The sequence below is a fragment of the Dendrobates tinctorius genome, unplaced genomic scaffold (assembly GCF_039654945.1).
Source record: "Dendrobates tinctorius isolate UK_male_01 unplaced genomic scaffold, ASM3965494v1 ptg000133l, whole genome shotgun sequence".
Classification (NCBI taxonomy): Eukaryota; Metazoa; Chordata; class Amphibia; order Anura; family Dendrobatidae; genus Dendrobates; species Dendrobates tinctorius.
The window spans coordinates 44,959,670-44,983,024 of NW_027361801.1; the positions used below are offsets into that span (position 1 = coordinate 44,959,670).

Genomic DNA, 23,355 nt, shown 5'->3' on the forward strand with positions numbered 1-23,355 from the left:
TAGAAAGATTGATAGGTAGATAGATAATATAAGATATAAAATAGAGGCAGCACACCTTTTAACGGTGAAAAAGATGCTTGTCTAATAGCCCAAAGACACTTTGGGCTATTAAATAAGCACCTTCTTCACCTTTAACTTGTTAGGCGTCAGATTCCTGGCACTGCACAGCGTGGATCCAGAGCCAGACATCCTGCGGTCTCTCTTTCTCCTCCGACCGCTCAGACTCCTGCTCAGCAATCACAGCGAGCCAGGCATTCTCCTCACACTCGTTCTGTGAGCCTGGATGTTGCTGCCACCTCTGGTGCAGCAATGGTAGCGCAACCTGCTTTGCAGGGAACTGCTCCAGGGGCTAAGTCCTCGTGCCGTGCTACTGGGCATGCCCGCAACTTGTCCTCTCAGTGGAGAGCAGGGGTCACATGTGCAGGTCCTATGTCGGATCTGATTGGTCCTTCCCAAAGTACTGAAAAGTCCCGGAAGCGCATGGCTATAAAAAGCCCCGCATGGCGACTTGGCCATGCGCTAGTGTAGTATATTATTCTGTGTGTGTATGGTGATGGATGTATGGACTGGTGTCTGACTCATTATGAAATTCCTACCCTCTGATATTACGAGTGGTGACCGAGTGTGAATAGTCAGCTCCAGGGTTGTGGCAAGCTACACGCCACTTGCTCCACGCCTACACTAGCGTCCGTCGGAGCCCGGTCCTCGGCGCCGACGCTTGCGGCTTTTCTCTGCCGCTGCGCTGCAGTAACCGCAGCTATTGGTGTTCGCGGCTGCGACGCCACACGCAGGCCTCTGTGACGCTAACAGGGCCCGCGCCTTTGCTTTAGTGTTCGCCAAGCGACTCTGTGTTTTTACGGAGCCGCTCTTAGCGTTCGGGTGACGTTAACCCGAGCGCAGTACCGCACCTACTAGGTGCATCTGCCATTGTCCAGCAACAGTCTTGTCACCTACCGCACGGTGGACCCCGGGCGGCGAACGCACCTACTATTATTTATAGTTGGTGCGTTCCTCCGTCCATAACATAACTGGTGTGCTGCCTCTATTTTTTATCTTCTCGATTGAGGCTTGGTCATTCCCTTGGATTCACGGCATCCAGGTAAGCTGTTGCCTGTTGCTGCTTTTCTCTTTTTTCTCTTTAGATAGATAATAGATAGATAATATATAGATATAGATAATAGATATAAGATATAGATAGATAATAGATAAATAGATAGATAGATGATAGTTAGATAGAAAGATAATAGATAGATAGAAGGTAGATAGATAGATAATAGATATGAGGTAGATAGATATTAGATAATAGATAGATGATAGATAATAGATAGATATATGGATAGATAATAGATAGAAGGTAGATAGATATTAGATCGATAGATAATAGATATGAGGTATATAGATAGATAGTAGATAGCTAGCTAGATGATAGATATAAGGTATATAGATAGATAGATAGAAGGTAGATAGATATTAGATAGATAGATCGATAGATAATAGATATGAGGTCTATAGATAGATATTAGATAGCTAGATGATAGATATAAGGTAGATATATATAGATAGATGATAGATATAAGGTAGATAGATAGATATATAGATAGATATGAGGTAGATAGATATTAGATGTTCCCATGCTCCCTGTCTGGTGACATTGTGCCTAGAGAGTTTGTACTTCTGGAGAAACACAGATGCCTTTATATTTGCTGCTTGATGCAGAATGCCCCATGGCTATGGTGTAGCACATCTGAAGAATGAATTGATGATGCTATAACCATCTGTTATTAAATACTTGTAAAACAGTAAAGGTAGCAGCCCAGATATTCGCACTCTGCTTCTTCTGCTCCCAGAAGCAGTGATTGCTGTGGTGGAGGACATTTCATGAACTCTGCATTTGTCTTACTACCAATAGATCCATTGCTGCTGCTGTCAGTCTCCTTGTGCCTTTCCCAGTGGTTGCTCACACATTACATGCACGGAGCAGGCTGGAGATCAGTATGTGCAACCGAACAGCCGGTTCCCGGAGTTGCTACTAGATGCAGAGAGAGGACTGAGCACAGACCTTCTCCGTGCAGGAGCAGCAGTGACCACATGAGCGCACAGTGGAGCAGAATGCCTCAGTCATCTGGAAGGGAGCTTGGACTTTATGAATGGGAATGCCTTTTGATGTAAATGTGTGGACTATGTATGGGTTAAAGAAGAAAAGAAACAGGGAGGAGGGCAGCACCTACCCATGCCAGCCTCCTATGACCAAGAGGCTGCAGCTATGGTGCTGATGGAGAAGAAGTTGGCACCAAGGCTAGTGTGGGCAACCAAAGAACTCCATGCCTAACTCCTCTGTGAGTCCAGAAGACCTGCCCACTGCTTATGAACAGAAAATCAACCTATGTAAAGATCCTGTTTGGTTCTGAGAGACCCATCCAATAGACCAGAGATGATGGAGGTGAACAGGACCTGTATTGACTGCTGGACACCTGGAACTGCTGGCACAGAGAGAGAGGACCAAGCCTCCCCTGGGCTGACCACTGCTCTGGCCACTGTGCTCATCTTCACCATCATTGTGGACATCTTGGGCAATCTACTGGTCATTCTGTCAGTCCTCAGGAACAAGAAGCTCCAGAATGCTGGTGGGTACCAAATATTGGTAGAAGGATGTGACTTATGGCTAGGTAATTCCTTGTTTGTCATGCAGAAACTAATTGATGAAGTCACATTGTGTTTTCTAACTTTTGCTCCACACATTTCTGTTTTCTGTCCTTTTTCTCTAAATAAAAGACAGAAATTCATGAAATCAAAACACTCGAGTAGAAAAATAATCTTGGATCAATGCTAGGAGAACACAACTCTTGGAGATGGCTTCTAAAATAATTTGCCTCTTGTGCCCTATGCAAATTCGTTGTTATTCATCGGTAGTATGTTTAGTGTAGGCTGCAATTCTGGCAAAAGGAATCATAGTTGTGGGGTATAATCTGGAAGGCTTCTGCTGATGAGGTATGTGCCACCAAGAGGTACGTGCCATCAAGAAGTATGTGCCACCAAGAGGTAAATGTCACCTTAGGTGATATACTGAAGGATTCTGTGACAGTAAGAACCAGCTCAAGGTCACAGAGGGCAGGAGGTGTTGGACTGTCCACTATGTCCTAGGCTGATGAGTTATGGAGGCATCTGTACACACTTCCATCTAGATGATTTGCATGTCTGACAGTCTTACAGCATGAATTACATAACTATGCAAATACGATTTCTAGGTGTAAGCATGTAACGAGAAGCTGCTTCTATCATTCTCTAGTAAGCTTTTATCATGTTTTAGTGGCTATTTTACTTTCTCAATATTAGGGGGACATTTCAGGCAATTAAATTAACACAGTTTATTTGTTTTACCAGCATGAGTTGCAAGTTTTGCTGTAATTTAATTCCTCTAGAGGGAGATAATATTGGAATGAGAGAGATTAGATTTCTACTTTCCCAAATGTTTCATTTTTGGACATCTATTTATAAATGATCTTTCCTGCTTTCTTCATTTATTTTTTTTTTGTTTCCTTTAGTTTTAGTTTGTGTAAATTCTCAAGAACAATTGTCTATTAAAACTTCACACAAACAATTTTTCTTCTATTATTTTTACTTAATCTCAGTTCACAATAACAGCCTCCTTTGCTGGTTATATCACTTTTCAAAGCAAGCTTTTTTTTTTACCGTGAAAACAACGGAAACTTTAAAATGTCATGGCTTATGATATAAAGAAAATCCACTACGTGTAGTTAATATACTGTGAAAAATGCAACTGACATGTATATCTAATGTGCCTAAAAAGTTCTATTGGGCAGAATTATACCAAAAGCCCATTTTGGCATTTTTACCTGGTATAAATTGGTTTCTATTTGTTTTACTCGCTTATATAGTCTCATTAATTCCACCGCAGACATCGGCAATGCTGTCCCCATTGGGGCTTACAATGTAGATTCCATATCAGTATGTCTTTGGAGTTTGGGAGGAAACCAGAGAACCCGGAAGAAACCCACGTGGGCACGGGGAGAACTTACAAACTCCTTGCAGATGTTGCACTTGGTGGGATTTCAACCCAGGACCCCAGTGCTGCAAAGTAACAGCATAGGCATATGATTATGGGGTATACATTTAGCAGCATGTGAATAAACGATAGGTAGGTACCATTTTGTCAGTATTTCTCTGCCAATATAGATGATGATCTTGTGTCAGTTTTTATTCTTCCTTAGCATGTTTTACTAGTAAGTCTGTGAGTAATATGACATTTGAGGGTTCACCATTTATTAATATAACACGTATAAGTATAGTAGGACATGATGTTCATAATCATGTTATCTTGCATTATAATGGTGGAGACAAGTTTGTGGAAATGCAGCAAAGTTGTCATTTGACTCAACCTGCTATATACTGTATCAAGGTGTTTGGTTTTGCATGGGATTACAAGTATTTTCTAAGTTCAAAGAGTTATCGAACTGCAATATAGTACCAAAGAATGTAAGGAGTTGTAAAAAGAAAGTAGAAAGCATCTACAAATTTGAAGCTAGGGTAAGAAGGCACAAGCGCTGTCATCTCACAAGTGCCACATCGGCATTGCAAAAAATCCAAATATATTGGAAATTTCTTTTGTGTGTTTTTTCAAAGAGATGTCACAGACTTGTTTTCTGAAAAATATTTTTATGTCTTTTTCTTAATATTCATTATGAGAAAACAAAATAAAATTACTCGCAAGGTTTTAATTGTAAGCCCAAAGTAGAACTAACATGGATAAAGGGATGGTCAAAAATACTTGTATAAAATGATATGCGGTCTATAAAAAGTGATCATGCAATCTTGACTCAGTAATAAAAGCTGCTAAGAGCATATACATGTGTTAATATATTTTTATCAATTTATTTGGTCAAAACAGGAAAGTAGTGATAATGGGCTTTTCAGTCAGGTCTTAATAACCTAATTGAATACAAATGCTACTTCTACAAAACCTACGGTAAATGTATTTCTGCGGCGAACATTAGATATCATTTGACTGTATAGTAAATAATTTAGTTCTGCAACATCTGTACATAAATATGTCATAAATGAACTGCATCCTTTTATAGTCAGTTACATTGTATAGTAAAATCCATGGCATGTCATCATGTCCAGTAAAGTCTTGACTGATGATCATTACTGGGTCACTAAAGTCAAACTGACTACATACACCAGTCAGCCATGATGATAAAACCATCAACCAAATATTGTTCAGATCCTCCTCATGTCACTAAAACAACTCTGACCCAATGAGACAAAGATTCTGTAAAACCTTAGAAGGTGTTGCATATGGCACTAAAATATTATTTTGCAGATCCTTTAAGATATTTAGCAGATCCAATGGTTCTCAATAAAAAGTTCATCTAATATTAGAGAATGTATATATATAAAGATCTTAGTCACTGATCTGTGCACAATGTGTTGTGATAGTCAGAGACTCTCCACACTGTCCTAGCATTGCCCTGCAATGTCGAGAAATGCATCTGTGATTATTATATCTTGTATAGTGATGGTCAGTAACGGGACCATCACAGATCAGTGGTTCCCAGTGGAGCACAGTGTGTACGGCAGAGTCATTTTCCATTTCCAGAGTCACTAAGTAAGATTCTCTCTTGTAGAGTTTAAGTTCTTATGGTTAGCGTGGTTCTCTCTCTAAGTTCTGTAAAGTGATCAGCAGGATCCTGTCTCTCTCCTGTAGAGTGTAAGCTCTTGGTAAGCTGGGTCCTTTCTCCATGTTCTGTAGAGTGTAATCTTTTATGGTCATTAGGGTCCTATCCCTCTCTTTCTCTCCTCTAGAGTTTAAGATCTTATGGTCAACAGGGTCCACTCTCTCTCCAGTAGAGTGCAAGCTCCTCGTGGACAGGGTTCCTATCTCCTCCTGTACCAGTTGGTGATTCATTTTGTTCAAGATTATTCTACTTGTTTTATGTTATGTATATCCCTTTTCAAATGTAAAATGCCAAGGAATAAATGGCGCTGTAATAATAAACAATAAAGTAATAACAAGCCCCATATGGTCATTAAGGTCCTCTCTCCATCCTGTACAGTGTAAGCTCTTATGGTCAGCTGGGTCCTCTCTCTCCTGTACAGTGTAAGCCCTTGTACAGTGTACACAATAAAATAATAACAAGCTACTATGGTCAGCTGGGTCCTCTGTCTCCTGTACATTGTAAGTCCTTATGGTCAGATGGGTCCTCTCTCTCTTTTCTGTAGAGTGTAAGCCCTTATGGCCAGCAAGATCCTCTCTCCTGTAGAGTGTAAGCTCTTATGATCAGCTGGGTCCTCTCCTGTACAATGTAAGCCCTCATGGTCAGCTGGGTCCTCTCTCTCCTGTACATTGTAAGCCCTTATGGTCAGCTGGGTCCTCTCTCTCTTTTCTGTAGAGTGTAAGCCCTTATGGTCAGCTGGGTCCTCTCTCTCTTTTCTGTAGAGTGTAAGCCCTTATGGCCAGCAAGATCCTCTCTCCTGTAGAGTGTAAGCTCTTATGATCAGCTGGGTCCTCTCCTGTACAATATAAGCCCTCATGGTCAGCTGGGTCCTCTCTTCTGTAGAGTGTAAACTCTTATCGCCAGCAGGGTCCTTTCTTCTTCCTGTAGAGTGTAAGCCCTTATAGTCAGCTGGGACCTCTCTCTCTTTCCTGTATAGTGGAAACCCTTATGGTCAGCGGAGTTCTCTCTCTCTTTTGCTCCTGTGTATTTCAAGGCAATTGGAAGATTTCCAGTATTGAGCTTTATTTTATTTGTCGCAAATGAAATTCATTGGGAAAATTTGTCAAAGCCCAAAAATTCAAATTTCAACCAGTCAGCTCATCTCTAATTAAAACCAATGAAAAGAAGTGAATAATATTGATTATTATGCTACAATAGCACCTTCCAAGGTTGGGACATAATATCAAGTAAACAGTCAATTTTGAAGTTGATGAAGTTGATGTATTGAAGGAAGAAAAATTGCGCACGTGTTAGGATCTGAATGACAAGGGCCAAATTGTGACAGCTAGATGGCTGAGTCAGAGCATCTCCAAATCTGTAGGTCTTGTGGGGTGTAAATAGGAAAAGAGAAAATTTGCCAGCTCACCCTATCATACTGTTACGGTTCTAAGTAGGAACCGGAGAGTGGACCCTCTGGGTCGTGGCTCCAGAGCCCCCGAGGGCGAGCGGCCCAGGTGATGACCACCCCCTATACAGGGAGTGTTAGGGGCAGGCCCAAGGGGGGTGAGACCACGACAGCCGGAACCAAAGGGACGACCCAGGGAGTGTACAGAGGGAAAGGCCAAAGGACACTGACTAGAGTAGACCCGGAGCAGGAGGGAACAGAACGTAGGGAACCAGGACCGATCAGGATGGAGCCAGAGCAGGAACGCTGGAAGAAAGAAGGAAGAAAGGTTAGGGGGAACTGACCTAGGGGTAAGGACGGAACCCTAGCTAAGGAACCGCCGATGACAGCAGCAGAGAAGGACCAGGCGAGGTACAGGCACGGAGGCAGCAGAGGGAACTGAGCGGGGGTCCAGTCGGGGCTATGGAGCGGAGAGCAGAGCGCAGACCAGAGAGAGGGGGGACCTGAGAGTCGGAGCGACGCTGCGCAGGAACGCTAAGCGCCACAGAGGAAGACAAACAGGCATCTTACCATTCAAGACGCCAGACAGAAATACCCGGTGGGCGCCGCCATGTTGGGGGAGGAGCCACCGGGTCACGTGCTCCCAGGATGTCCCGCGGTGAGAAACGAGCGAGTGCGCATGTGCGTGCCTCTGACGTGCCGTGACCCTGCAAAGCCAGACAGGGCACGGCGCGAGGATGAAGGAGGGACGCACCGGGAGGAGGGGGACCCCAGGTGAGCATCGGGGCGCGTAATAGTACCCCCTCTCTTACTCCCCTCCTTCTTCAGGCGGGATAGAAACCTTCTCATGATATGAGGAGCATTGATGTTCTCCCGGGGCTCCCATGACCTCTCCTCAGGACCGAATCCCTCCCAATCTACCAGAAAGAAGGTTCTACCTCGGACGGTCTTCTTTGCCAGGATGTCCCTGACATCAAAGACGTCCCCAGCGGAGCTAGGTTGCGGAGCGTGGGACGAGGCTGGCTGAAAGCGATTAAACACTGTGGGTTTGAGAAGCGAGACATGGAAAGTGTTGGGGATCCGCAGGGAGGCAGGCAATTTTAGTTTATAGGTTACATCATTGATGCGAGTTAAAACCTCAAAGGGGCCAACGTAACGTGGACCTAACTTATAAGAGGGGATTTTAAGTCGGAGGAAGCGCGAGGACAGCCAGACCTTATCGCCTGGATGATAAGGAGGGGTGTCCAGGCGCCTCTTGTCGGCATATCTTTTCATCCGATCGCTAGCTCTCTCAAGGGACGTTTTAGTCTCCTCCCAAATTTTAGAGAATTCTGAGGACAAGGAGTCCGCCGCCGGCACGCCCGAGGTGGGGGACACGGGAAGAGGAATGCCCGGATGCTGCCCAAAAACTACAAAAAAGGGAGACTTGGAAGAGGACTCGTTGGGGTGATTGTTGTGAGCAAATTCCGCCCAGGGTAGCAGTGAGACCCAGTTACTTTGGTGTGCATTAGAAAAATGTCGAAGATAAGTGGTTAACACCTGATTGATCCGCTCCACTTGGCCGTTGGATTGTGGATGATAGGCGGAGGAGAAGTCCAGGACTACCCCCATTGAGCTAGAGAGAGCTCTCCAGAAACGAGAGGTGAATTGAACACCACGGTCAGACACGATGTGCTGGGGAAAACCATGAAGTCGGAAAACATGATGCACGAAGATCTTCGCCAACTCGGGCGCAGAAGGCAGACCAGGTAGCGGGATGAAATGAGCCATTTTGGAAAAACGGTCTACCACCACCAAAATGACAGAGCAGCCGGAAGATGGAGGTAGATCCGTGACGAAATCCATGGCGATGTGGCTCCAGGGAACTGATGGAACCGGCAAAGGATGTAAGAGGCCAGAGGGTAGCTGTCGTGGAATCTTATTCCGGGCGCAGGATAAGCAAGAAGCGGTAAATTCCAGGACATCCTGGCGGAGTGAAGGCCACCAATAATGGCGGGAGATGAGGGATAGAGTCCTCTTGGCTCCGACATGCCCGGCGATCTTAGAAGAGTGTCCCCAGTGCAGAACCCTTACTCTGTCATGGTCCAATACCAAGGTCTTGCCTGGTGGTGGGTTGACCAAACTTAGAGGGGCTAGGGTGACGATCTTTGCTGGATCGATGATGTGAGCGGGGCTCTCCTCTTCATCGGTCGGGAGAAATGATCTTGATAAGGCATCAGCTCTGATGTTCTTATTACCCGGACGAAAGCGGAGCTCGAAATCAAAGCGTCCAAAAAATAGGGACCATCGGGCTTGCCGGGGATTGAGCCTTTGGGCAGACTGAACATAGGCCAAATTCTTGTGGTCGGTAAATATCGTAAAGGGATGGACAGCTCCTTCGAGAAGGTAACGCCATTCCTCTAAAGCCAGTTTGATTGCCAGTAGTTCCTTGTCCCCAATGGAGTAATTGCGTTCGGGGGGAGAAAAGGCTTTAGAAAAGAACCCACAGGTGACAGTCCGGCCAGAGGAGGTTCTTTGCAGGAGAACCGCCCCCGCTCCCACGGAGGATGCGTCGTCCTCGAGAATGAAGGGTCTCTCGGCATCAGGACGGTGGAGAACGGGCGCTGTAGCGAATTCTCTCTTCAGAGTTTGAAAGGCGTCTTCTGCCTCGGGAGGCCAGAGGCGGGGATTGGCTCCTTTGCGCACAAGAGCAGAGATGGGCTTGGTTATGGTGGAAAAATGAGGAACGAATTGCCTATAATAGTTAGTAAAGCCGAGAAAGCGTTGAATGGCTTTGAGACCAAGGGGACGGGGCCAGGCCAGGATCGTGGACACTTTCTCGGGATCCATCCTCAATCCAGACTTCGAAACGATATACCCAAGGAACGGCAGGGACGGTTGTTCGAAGGCGCATTTCTCCAACTTGGCAAATAGGTGGTTCTCCCTTAGACGCTGCAACACTTGCCGTACATCTCGTCGATGGGTGGAGAGATCTGGAGAGAAGACAAGAATGTCGTCAAGATAAACCACGACACAGGAGTAAAGGAGATCCCGAAAAATATCGTTAACGAGCTCCTGGAATACCGCTGGTGCGTTACAGAGGCCAAACGGCATCACCAGGTATTCATAGTGACCGTCACGGGTGTTGAATGCGGTCTTCCACTCATCCCCAGCGCGAATTCGGACCAAGTTATAGGCTCCTCGAAGATCAAGTTTGGTAAATATTTGCGCCCCTCTCAGGCGATCAAAGAGTTCAGGGATGAGGGGTAACGGGTACTTGTTCTTAATCGTGATGCTGTTCAGACCTCTGTAATCAATGCATGGGCGGAGCGACCCGTCCTTCTTCTTGACAAAAAAGCCTGCGCCCGCAGGAGAGGAAGACTTCCGTATGAAACCCTTGGCTAAGTTCTCTTGAACGTATTCCGACATGGCTTGCGTCTCTGCCGGCGAAAGCGGATAAATCCTACCCCGCGGAGGGGTGGCTCCAGGGACGAGCTCGATGGGGCAATCATAGGGTCGGTGAGGCGGAAGGTTCTCGGCCTCCCTCTTGTCAAAAACATCCGAAAAAGAGCTGTAAGCAATGGGCAACCCGGGGGGTAAGGAGGGGGAAGGAGAACCACCCACGGGACGCACCGGCAGCAGACACCCAGACCCACAGGACTCCCCCCAGCGCAGGATATTACCCTTATGCCAGTCTAAGGTAGGGCTGTGGGCTCGTAACCAGGGAAGGCCTAGAAGGATAGGGTGAGAGATGCTCGCTAGGACATAAAAAGCGATCCTCTCCTTGTGTAGGGCCCCTACCTGGAGTTCTACCTCATGGGTGACCAAGGTAATGGTCTCTTGGAGAGGTTTACCGTCCACGGAAGCAAGGATCCGTGGAGTTTCTAAGGTCTTGACCGGGACCGAAAATTTAAGAACCTCTTTGAGCCTAATAAAATTTCCCGCTGCGCCGGAATCCACATAGGCTGCCAGAGAAAAACGTTTTCCACCAACGTGCAAAAAGACAGACAGAGTGAGGGGTAGAGAGGTATCATACACACCTAGGGAGGCCTCTCTTACCTGACCTAGGCGGAGGAGTTTTCCGGACGTTCCGGGCAGGTACGGACCAGATGGGAGTCACTACCACAGTAGAAGCAGAGACCGTGAGTGCGTCTTTCCTCCCGGCGTTGTGCAGATACCTTAAGGCGGTCTACTTGCATGGGTTCAGGCATGGAAGCAGAAGCGGATATTCCGGGTCGAAGACAGGGTAGAGCGCGGATAGTTGGGGAAGCACGGGGAAGTCTCCTCTCGCGAGCACGTTCCTGGAATCGAAGGTCGATACGTGTAGCTAGCGAGATGAGATCTTCTAAGGCAGAGGGAGTATCCCGCCCAGCTAACTCATCCTTAATTCGACCCGCGAGGCCTCGCCAAAAGGCCCCTACCAAGGCCTCGTTATTCCATCCCAAATCAGAGGATAAGGTTCGGAATCGGATGGCATACTGACCCACGGTTTGGGACCCTTGGTGGAGGTTAAATAAAGATTCCGTAGTAGAGGCCAGGCGACCCGGCTCGTCGAACACTCGACGAAACGTCTCGAAGAAAGTACCTAGCTGGGAGACTACCGGATCATCACATTCCCAGAGGGGGTTAACCCACGCTAAAGCGTCTCCCTCAAGATGGGAGACAATAAAAGCCACCTTAGCCCGCTCAGTGGGATATTGCTGGGGCAGGAGTTCGAAATGGAGGCGGCATTGATTCAGGAAACCTCGGCACAGCTTGGGATCCCCGTTATAGCGGGGCGGCTTAGCTAAACGGGGTGGCGGGTGAGGCGCCTGGGCTGGAATGGGGGCTGCAGCAGCCGACTGTAAGGAGAGTAAGCGGTCATCTATGGAGGCCATATAACTGAGGATATGGGTCTGGGTATCTCTTTGCTGGGCCAGTTCCTGCTGCAGTCCAGCCAGTTGGGAGGCATTCCCAGGGTCAGAGGACTGGAGCCCGGAAAGACGAGAATCCATGGATTTCATGAAAGCCATGATATGAGTTTGATTCTCTCGCAAAAACAGCAACTCCTTTTGAGCCGCAGCGGCTCCAGCGGGGTCCATGGCCTGTTTGTTCTGTTACGGTTCTAAGTAGGAACCGGAGAGTGGACCCTCTGGGTCGTGGCTCCAGAGCCCCCGAGGGCGAGCGGCCCAGGTGATGACCACCCCCTATACAGGGAGTGTTAGGGGCAGGCCCAAGGGGGGTGAGACCACGACAGCCGGAACCAAAGGGACGACCCAGGGAGTGTACAGAGGGAAAGGCCAAAGGACACTGACTAGAGTAGACCCCGAGCAGGAGGGAACAGAACGTAGGGAACCAGGACCGATCAGGATGGAGCCAGAGCAGGAACGCTGGAAGAAAGAAGGAAGAAAGGTTAGGGGGAACTGACCTAGGGGTAAGGACGGAACCCTAGCTAAGGAACCGCCGATGACAGCAGCAGAGAAGGACCAGGCGAGGTACAGGCACGGAGGCAGCAGAGGGAACTGAGCGGGGGTCCAGTCGGGGCTATGGAGCGGAGAGCAGAGCGCAGACCAGAGAGAGGGGGGACCTGAGAGTCGGAGCGACGCTGCGCAGGAACGCTAAGCGCCACAGAGGAAGACAAACAGGCGTCTTACCATTCAAGACGCCAGACAGAAATACCCGGTGGGCGCCGCCATGTTGGGGGAGGAGCCACCGGGTCACGTGCTCCCAGGATGCCCCGCGGTGAGAAACGAGCGAGTGCGCATGTGCGTGCCTCTGACGCGCCGTGACCCTGCAAAGCCAGAAAGGGCACGGCGCGAGGATGAAGGAGGGACGCACCGGGAGGAGGGGGACCCCAGGTGAGCATCGGGGCGTGTAATACATACGATCCAGCATGCACGGAATGACGTTCTGTCAAAACTTGGAGTATCAGACAAAATAAGGAAAAAAATCCAGCTTCTGGCAATAATTATAAAAATAAAAAACTTTTATTGGAGCATATAAAAATCCAAAAATTTCACTTTATGCGGGGAGCTGGAAAAAACATGGTGACGTGTTTTGAACACTGTCAGCATTCTTCCTCAAGGCCCTGAGGAAGAACACTGATAGCGTTTTAAACACATCCCCATGTTTCTTGTGGGGAGTACCTGGTCTAAAGTGCTAATAAAAATGGTCCAAGTAAAGATAACCGAAAGCTGCAGAAAGGGACATAGATACATAGATGCCTAAAGCTTAATCTGTGTACTTATTATTCTACTTGCTTACAAAGCACCATTAATTTTAACAGCACTTTACAGACATTATTATCATTGTCCCCATTGGGACTCACAATCTAAATTTACAATCAGTATGTCTTTGAAGTGAGGGAAGAAATTGGGATTAACCAGTGGAAACTCTCACAACACCTGGAAAACTCCTGGCATGTTGTCTTTGGTGGGATTTAAACCTACTACAGTACTAACCACTGAGCCACCATGATTTCCATATGTCATTCCATCATTCTTAGGAACCCAGTTGAATACCAAAGCTACTTTTACCAAGCCTAAATTTATTTTTTTGCCGGAACACATATAACTTTTAGAATAAGGCACCCGGAGACTAAAAGTTTATTTTAATGTAAACTTTGAATTTTTCCCACATATTTGTCTTTTATATATACTCCATTAGAAAAAGTATGTAGATATTTAATATAATCTTTTTTTTTTTTTACAGGGAGGAGGGCTTGGCCAATCCAGCCAAATTCAGTGTAATCCTTGTTCACACATTCAGTATTTGGTCAGTGTTTTACATCAATATTTGTAAGCCAAAATCAGGAGTGGGACTGTCATAGTATAATAGAAACCCATCACCACTTCTGCATTTTTCATCCACTCCTGCTTTTGGCTTACAAATACTGATGTGAAATACTGACCAGATACTGAAAATGTGAATGTGGTGTTAACATGACCATAAAATACTATTTACAGCCATATGATCTCTACAGACAAATCATAGCATGAAATGAGTTGCAGAGGGACTTTGAAATGGCACCATTGTAGAAAGCCACCAATTGGACTCTCAGAATTCTGTCTTCTTAGAGTTATCTTGCTCAACAGTAATTGCTGTTTTTTGTGAAGTTAAATATCAAGGACCATCACTAGTTTACTCAATATTCAGTAAGTCACAGAACCAGTCCTCATTTGCAAGAAGAATCACCAGGTTCTTAAGGAAGAAGCAATTCCTGGTTAACATTTCATGGCCAAAAAAATACACGTAATTTTGATATACCACTTGCAATGACAAGTATTGTCTGGAGTGGAACTATAGTAAATTGAATTCTACATCACTATGATCTCCTTCTCTGTAGTGAAGAATTGTGCATCCTTTAACACAAAGCAATTACAGTAAAGCATTGGTGTTGAAAGATCTCACTGAAACCTGGACTCATCTTTGAGAAACATATTTGAGAAAAAGCCATAAAACCAGGTCTGATCACTGATCGAAGAGACAACTACCTGCATGCAGCTATATTCCAATTTCTTTTAGAGAGCTTTCCCAAAAGTGAGACAACTGATTTATTGGTGAACCACTAATTGTAGGGTGTGTAGATGTGGCAGTCACATTCAGACCCTGGAACCTGATGAGAGCCAAAAGCTAACGCATGAGAGTGTTATAAATTGCCCATGAAAGGTGGAAGGGAACTGTTACAGATTTTGCATCGTTGCCCACAAGCTTAGTGTTTAGCTTTTTGATTTAATAAATTCTAGGACATTTATGTCAGAATACTTTTTTTGCTGCAAAAACCTTTTTACTTTGAATCCCACATGAGGAAGAGAATAACTGTCCAGGAGTGCTACGCAGGAAAAGCCCTCCACAGTGTGATATTTGTACCAACATTTATTTTTTCAGATATATCTTTGTGGATAAAATCTCCCTTTACTACACATGGATGGCACCTGTTGAAGTGTTGAGTTTGCAGTAATCAAAGAGTATTTCTCAGCAAATTTTCATATAGCATTTGAGCACCCATGTCATATTCAGGGCCAGTAGCTGATAAACACACAGAATAAATAAGGGTATTGAATAAGCAATGATAGAGACTTATGATAAATAATGAGGATTCTTTTCGTAAAGCAGGATGAAAAATATCTTTGAAATCTGCAGGAAACTTGTGTATTTTCCAATAGATTACAAATAGAGATGAGCGAATTTGTTTGGATTCGGTTCCGAATACGATCGGCAGCGAATATTGTTTTTGCAATATTCGTCTAACACAGCCAAATGTCATTAGAGTCTATGGGAGAAGAAAATACCGACTATGTTCGGAACCGAACATCAAACATACATTCAACATGAATAGGGTACCAATATGGCACGAATATGGCAAATTCAGATCCGGCGACAAAATTCAAACAAATTCACTCAACTCTAATTACAAATCCAACCATTCAATACAACCAACACTAGGACAACCTTCTAAGCCAGGACCCTGCAGTCATTGCTCTAGAGCAGGGGTGCAGATGTCCTTTTCTCGAGCCCCAGGCAAATTCCAGGGGCTGCAGTGCTTGGAACGGCAAGATGTTGGTAGTCAGCCCTTGGTGGTGTGAGAGGGCAGCACCTGTCCCTGTGGTTGGTATTATCATCATTATGATTTGATACTCTTGCTGAATTCTAGCTTCATTTCTGTGGTCACTATTGTTCATGCTGGTGTTAGTGGACATTTATAATTTTGCAGTCTGCAGTGAACACTTTAATATATACGTATTTATTGGCAACAATATATTGTTTTACATTGTATATAATATTTATTTTTTGGTTTAATATTCTTTTCTTATTAATCATTTAATTATACTATATATTGCATGAATAATGGCTTCCCACAAAATTTGATACTGACATTATCGATATATTTTTTCTTACTGACTAACTTTTGCCCGGGTGACATACCCTGTGTTAGGAACGGCGGAACGCACGAAATAAAATAAATAATAAAGTGCGTTCGCCGCTCAGGGTCCACCGTGCAGAAGGTGTTATATCCGCTGCTGAGTAATGGCAGATGCACAATATGGCGGCATAATGCGCACGGGGTTAAACGTCACCCAGGTGCGCAGAGCAATCACTGTTTAATCACAGAGATGCCAGTAAAGGTAAACACAAAAAGGCTGAGCCTGTTAGCGTCACGGGTCTCAGATATATGCACACACGGTATCAGGTCACAGGTGCAGGACCAAAGGCAGAAGGAGCTGCGTCCGTCTAGACCTACCGTGTGTGCAGCACCGCTACTGCGGGCACCAAAGAGAGCTGCAACTGCAGCGCGGCATAGGACACAGCCGCGAGACGATAGTGCCGTGAGGAGTAGCACAATCGGACGCTAGTGTAGAGGCGCGGTGTGCACAGTGGCCTAAGGCTTGCCACTGACTGGCGCTGACTGCTGAACTAATTCCCTATCCACATGTGTAATATCAGAGGGAAGGGGTTTCAAATGAGTCATTTACCAGAATCATACATCCGTCACCATACACACATCTAGCAAGCAATGTCTATACTAGCCCTTTTATAGCCGTGCGCTGCCGGGACCTTCCAGATCTCTGAGATGGACCAATCAGATCAGGAGAAGGACCTGAGCATGCGACTCCCGACCTCCAATGGGAGATCGTCTCATGAGCATGCTCAGAGGAGCAGCAGAGGGACTTAGCCTCAGGAGTAACTTGCTGTGAAGCAGTATGTGAGGCTCTGGACTCCTGCTGTGTAGCCGCAGGACTCCGACGCCTAACATTACCCCCCTCCTAGGGCCCCCCCCTCATGAGCCCTACAATCCACCATCTTGTGCCCATCAGAGGCATAGGCCTTAGCCTCGTCTGAAGGCAAGTCTGATGTCCCGGCAGGTGACACAGAAAACTGGGACACGTGGAGAGCATCAGAGGCAGCAAAATCTCCAGGTTTGAGAAGGGACACCTGAGAGACAACGGAAGTGGCACAAAGGCCAGAAACCGAAGTTGGCGTAGGACACTGCCACGAGACGATAGTGCCGTGAGGAGTAGCACAATCGGACGCTAGTGTAGAGGCGCGGTGTGCACAGTGGCCTAAGGCTTGCCACTGACTGGCGCTGACTGCTGAACTAATTCCCTATCCACATGTGTAATATCAGAGGGAAGGGCTTTCAAATGAGTCAGTCACCAGAATCATACATCCGTCACCATTCAAACATCTAGCAAGTAATGTCTATACTAGCGCATGGCTGAACGGCCATGCAGCCCTTTTATAGCCGTGCGCTGCCTGGACCTTCCAGATCTCTGAGATGGACCAATCAGATCAGGACAAGGACCTGAGCATGTGACTTCCGACCTCCAATGGGAGATCGTCTCATGAGCATGCTCAAAGGAGCAGCAGAGGGACTCAGCCTCAGGAGTAACTTGCTGCGAAGCAGTATGTGAGGCTCTGGACTCCTGCTGTGTAGCCGCAGGAATCCGACGCCTAACACCCTGCTCCCTCACCTATCACATTTATTGTGTTTTTATTGTCATTTTTTATCCATTTTTGTGGTTTCATAATTGTGCCTTGCACAATTGTTGTTGTCTCTATCATGTTTTTAATCAATATTAAACAAAGTTTATTTTACATATTTTTGTGAATACTTTTTTCTCTTTTTTTGGATTGGTTTGAGGTGTGGACAAAAAGGCTGAATAGTAAGAATGCTTTAAAAAAATAGAAGTGCTAATTTATTTTCAGCAATTCACAAAATATGAAGTGAAAGAACAAAAGAGAAATCTCAATCAAATCAATAGTTTTGTTACCACCCCTTGTCTTCAAAACAGCATCCCAGTATCAATTCTTCTAGCTATACTTGTACTTAGTTTTTGAATGAACTTGTCAAGGAGGTTGTTCCAAGCAAATTGCAGAACTAACTGCAGATCTTCTGTAGTTGTAGGCTTGTGCAGATTCTTGTGTCTCTTCATGTGATCCCAGACATGCTCTATGATGTTGAGATCAGGTCTCTGTGGGAGCCATGTAATCACTTCCAGGACTCATTGTTCTTCTTTAGCACTTAAGTTCTTAATGACATTGGCTGCATGTTTGTGACCGTTGTCCTGCTTAAAGTGAACCTCTCAGAAGGATTTTGCTAAGTAAACTACATACATTGCTATGATGCCCCTGTTATACTGACTAAAATGATACATGGGGTGAAGAAATCCGTCTTGTGGGTCTTGTGTAATTAGTGTTGGAGGTATTTAGCTAATGATATGCTTTTGCTATGGGTGGGACTGAAGGCAGAATCTTAACTTCCCAATCTAAGTTAGAAAAAAACAAAGAAAGACCTGCCCACAGGCTGCTCCGAAGCACAAATATGCTCCTTATTATAGAGACAGACTGCTTGTGCTTCAAAGAGGCCTGTGGCACGTCTTTCCTTGGTTTCTCTGGATTAGATAGAGCAGGAAGATAAGACTCTGCCTAGAGTCCCAACCCGGAGCATGGGCATATCATTAACTGAAAATTTCTAACACTGATTATACAAGAACTACAAGATCTATTTCATCACCCAGGTATCATTTTAATCAGCATGTTGCATGATGGATAAATATCTGCCAGTATTTCTCAGCATTCAAGATAGCATTAATCTTGACCAAAACCTAAATCTATTTACTGAAATGTAAACACAAAACTGCAAGGACCCTCCAACATGCTTCACTGCTGTCTGTAGATACTCATTATTATACCACTTTCCAACCCTTTGACAAAAAATGCCTTCTACTACAGCCTAATATTTTTCATTTTGACTCATCAGACCAAAGTACCTGCTGCCATTATTCAGCACTCCAGTTGCTATGTTTTTGTCCTTAGTTAAATCACTTGGCCATGTTCCCAGGTTGAAGGTGTCAAAGATAATAGCTGGGGGGGTTGTCATGCAGATCCCAACCACTATTACCAGTTTGTCAATCACTGTTACCAGTTTGTCACAAATGACACTGGAGAGATCACACACATATCACTGCTGCCGCCAGTTTGTCAGGGTAACACAATTGGCTGATGAGTGATGGTCACGGCCACAGCTACTTTCGCTACTAGGCTTGTTATTGGGGAACTCCCAGTGAGTGTATAGTATATACACCTTTGATTTCAACAGATGGAATATATATATATACCCTGGCAGGGTCACTGACAACTCCACAATAACAAAAATGAGTACCAATCATTGATACAGCATATAGTTTCGGAAGTGGGGTGTACAGAGCAAGAGGAAGAAAGCTATTTAACTTTAAATATTTAATACAAAAAGGTGGTATTTATAATAATATACAAGATGATAAAAACTGGGAGCAAAAATTATGGTATATATTGTACAATTAAATGAAAGAAGAAGGAATGGCGAAAGAGAATTACTAAACCTGATGTCACGGAAATGGCTGAGAGCTTAGTGGAGGGAAGCATTCAGATTGGGAAAATGGACCACTCCAACAAAGAACTATGATTTCCAGAATGAACAATGGTCCGAAAAGAAATACTGCTTTTATGAGCTCAAAGTTATGCTCACACACTTACTCTTGATGACCTCATGCGGATGCTGATTGTGGGATGTGTTAGGTTTGTTAGAATTTTATGAGATCCCCAACTTACAGGATATCTTCACCCCTGGAAGTCTCAAGTGGAAGATATTGTAGTCATGTTTCTTATCACAATTCTACATTTACATAGAGATCAAACATGGCCTATATAGAATCATCCATTGGTCCGTTATTAAGGTGGAGGGGTTCTGCCAGACATATGGTGATGTGGGTGAATGCATTATCTTCATCCCTTCTCTACAATGTCACAAAGGTATCTTCCATAATTATTGGATCAATGCAAACCGCAATATTAATAGAATAATAGAATCTCTTAGAGTTGGAAGGGACCTCCAGGATCATCGTGTCCAACCCCTTGCTCAGTGCAGCGCAGGATTCACTAAACCATATCAGACAGATGTCTGTCCAGCCTCTGTTTGAAGAATTCCATTGGAGGAGAACTCACCACCTCTCATAGCAGCCTGTTTCACTCATTGATCATCTCCACTGTCAAAAAGTTTTTCTAATATCTAATCTATATCTTATCCCTTTTAGTTTCATACCATTGCTTCTCATGTTTCCATGTGAAAATTGTCAGGAACACCGCACTGCACTTGCTCACTGAGCCAGTGTGTGTGTCCTGAGTACAAAAAACAGTGCTCAAAGATACCTGTGGAGCGGGCAGCAGCAGTGACGATGCATGCTCCAGGACCTGAAGCATGTGACTGCTGGGGGCGTAGCCTAAGCTCCACAGAGCTAGGAGCTGCAGGGAACTCCTAGAAAGGTAACTACAGGACAATGTTACCAAGGGGCATAGACAGAGACAGAAACCAGATCAAGCCGGGTCAAAGCACGAGATAGCAGGACAGTACCAAAGGGTTAGACAGAGCGAATAGTCAGGATGTAGCAATAGATCAGAAAATCAGAACGGGCAATGGACGGTACAATAGGGACAAACTGCAACGGAGTAACAATAGCCAAGCCAGGAGGTCAGAACCGGAGAAGACAATAGTACCAAAATGAGAGACAGAGTACAGAGTGAGGGAACAGGCCGGGTCATACACGGGAATCAAACAAGCAATGCAGAATACACGTACACTAGGGGGGTCGGTCAGACACACAGCCAGAATAACAGTATAGCTGACAGAGAATGCTAGTCTGGAGTGAGTATAAATACCCCTCCCAGACCAAAAGAGAGGCCGGCAAAAGTTAACCCTGTGGGAACAGGACATTAACCATGTCCTAACCATGACAGTACCCCCCTCTTATTGGGGGGCCACTAGACCGCCATATTTTTCAGGGTATCTGGCATGAAAAGCCCACACCAGTCAATCAGCGTGCACCGAACTGGCCGGAACCTATGACCGATCCTCCACGGAATATCCCTTCCAATGAATAAGGTACTGAAGTCTCCGGCGCACCCACCGTGAATCAATGATGCGCCCTACCTCGTACTCCAGTTGACCCTCTACCAACACTGGTGGAGCCAAAGATGAGGGATCTTCTCTAACTGTCCCCACAGGTTTTAATAGGGACCTGTGAAAGACGTTAGATATTTTGAAGTTGGTGGGCAACTGTAATCTGTATGCCACCGGGTTGATCACCTCTACAATCTTGTGTGGGCCAATAAATTTTGGGCCCAACTTCGTAGAGGGTATTTTAAGTTTGATGTTACGGGTAGAGTTGAGCTACTTTTGTTTTCTTATGGTCGAGTTTCGTTTCGTGAAAAGTCGGGTCGAGCAAGATCGGCCGATTATAGGGAAAAGTCGGGGTCGTCCCGAAACACGAAACCCAATGTAAGTCAATGGGGAATAAAAGTCGGCAGTGAGAGGAGGACAGGAAACACACCTACATTTGAATGCCAAAAGCATCAATTCTTCTTACTTAAGCTGGTCAACCTTAATTAACTTCATAATACAAGTTACGCACTAAAAAATGGGGGTTATTTGGCTAAAGTTGTGGGGGGGTAGGGCTGGCTCCAGGTTTTCATGTGCCCTGGGCGAAAGAGCGCCCCTTTAACACATAATATCACAACTCATCATGCTCCGATACGGCAGAGAAATAGCGGTATAGTACAATGAAAAATACTTCACTTTTTACATCTCATGACGAGGCCCATCTATTTCTCCATACAGAATCATTGGTCCCATATAATGTTTGAAACAGTATATGATGAGCTCCACATAATGCTACAGTATATGTTGGTCCCCATGGATGAAGCTCCACTGTCTTATGGGCCCAAATAATGCTCCAAACATAATGGGCCCCATTTCTAATGCTCTAGTGTATAATGGGCCCTGTAAATGCTGCTCCAGTGTCTGATGTCCACCTTTGGAATGTTCCAGTGTATGCTGGGCCCCATCTATCATTCTCCAGAGTATAGTGCTCCCCAAAAATTGCTGTCCCAACATTGAAAACAATCAAATAAGTCTCCTCGCTAGGGAATCCCTGTACTAGTCTGGACTCCTCGTCGTCCCCATCTTCCATCTCACTGCACAGTATTTCAACCTTGCAAGTGCTGTGATCCTGAGCAAGCAGGGGGGGCCCACTCGTTGGCGACGGCACTGGCACAGGGCCCCTGATAGTACGGTGGTGTGTCTGATGGCGGGTGGGCCGAACCTGCACTTTCATCTGCAGCTTCCTCTTTGTCACCGTGTAAGATGGAACTGTATATGGGAAGGGTAACCTGAGTTTCATCAGGGTCAGATTCAGGCCGGGTAGCATGCGAGGGGAATGTAGTGGTCTGGGTCAATGTACCAGCAGATTCATCGAGCAGTGGCTGGGCATCAGTGCACTTGTGTCGCCCCCAGGAGTACGGACGCCACAGTGGCATTACCATCCTCCTAGGGAGTGTGATGTCATGCTTGGGAGCAACGAAGGATCTCTCTAGCAGGTTAACTGATTGGGCGGCGTTATTCCCATGAGTCATGACCCTCCAAACAGCGTTCATGAAGGCAAAGTGTTTGTTTTACGTGGGCAGTATGGTTGCAAAGCTGAACCTTAAAGGAATGTCCAGAAGGGCACCACCAGGAGTGGAGCCTACGGCGTAATTTGACTCAACACGGGCAACCTCAACCATGCCAGCTACAGAACAGATGCATACATTGCAAGCTTAATTCCGTTAACGAACGAGACTCCGTCATGCCCCGCGGTCCGAGTCTGGCTTACTAGAGGGACACATGAGGCTCTGGCACATGAGATTGGCCAATAACTGGTGTGTCATGCCCTTACATGCCCGTGGCTGCATGTGCGCTACACTGAAAAGGCCAGCGTTTGTCGCTTACAGGTGCAGATAACCCGCTGAACAACGTTAGTGATGGGGATCATTGATTACAATTATTACTCGCGAACGATGATTTCCCAGTAAGTGCAGGTCAACCGCAGTTCCGGAATTAGGCCTAACCGTCATTCCTGAAAAAAATGAAAAACTTACGCGTGCAAACCACAGGTGCTGTAGCTTGCTTAACAGCTCGCCAGCCGTTCTCACGCCCAGTATGGGTTACACGTGATTGCACAAAGGTGAGAAAGGGTACCGTATCCCCAGATAACATGTATGGATAGCGTACACATTCAAAATATATGTCTATACATCAGGAGGCAGGCTCAGACGGTGTTAGGCCCAGTATGGCTTGCACGTGATTGCACAAAGGTGAGAAAGGGTACCGTATCCCCGGATAACATGTATGGATAGCGTACACATTCAAAAGATATGTCTATACATCAGGAGGCAGGCTCAGACGGTGTTAGGCCCAGTATGGCTTGCACGTGACTGCACAAAGGTGAGAAAGGGTACCGTATT

The 23,355-nt window shown here is 45.6% G+C and overlaps 1 protein-coding gene across 1 annotated transcript in view; it reads left to right on the forward strand.

The window, feature by feature from the left end:
• The first annotated feature begins 1,851 nt into the window (after window positions 1-1,851).
• The window catches only part of GPR50 (G protein-coupled receptor 50), a 491,389-nt gene continuing 469,885 nt past the window's right edge, over window positions 1,852-23,355 (forward strand). Inside the window, exon 1 of the mRNA XM_073543661.1 lies at window positions 1,852-2,624. Coding sequence (XP_073399762.1) covers window positions 2,432-2,624 — 193 coding nt within the window. The 5' untranslated portion in view covers window positions 1,852-2,431. The remainder of the gene's footprint in view (window positions 2,625-23,355) is intronic.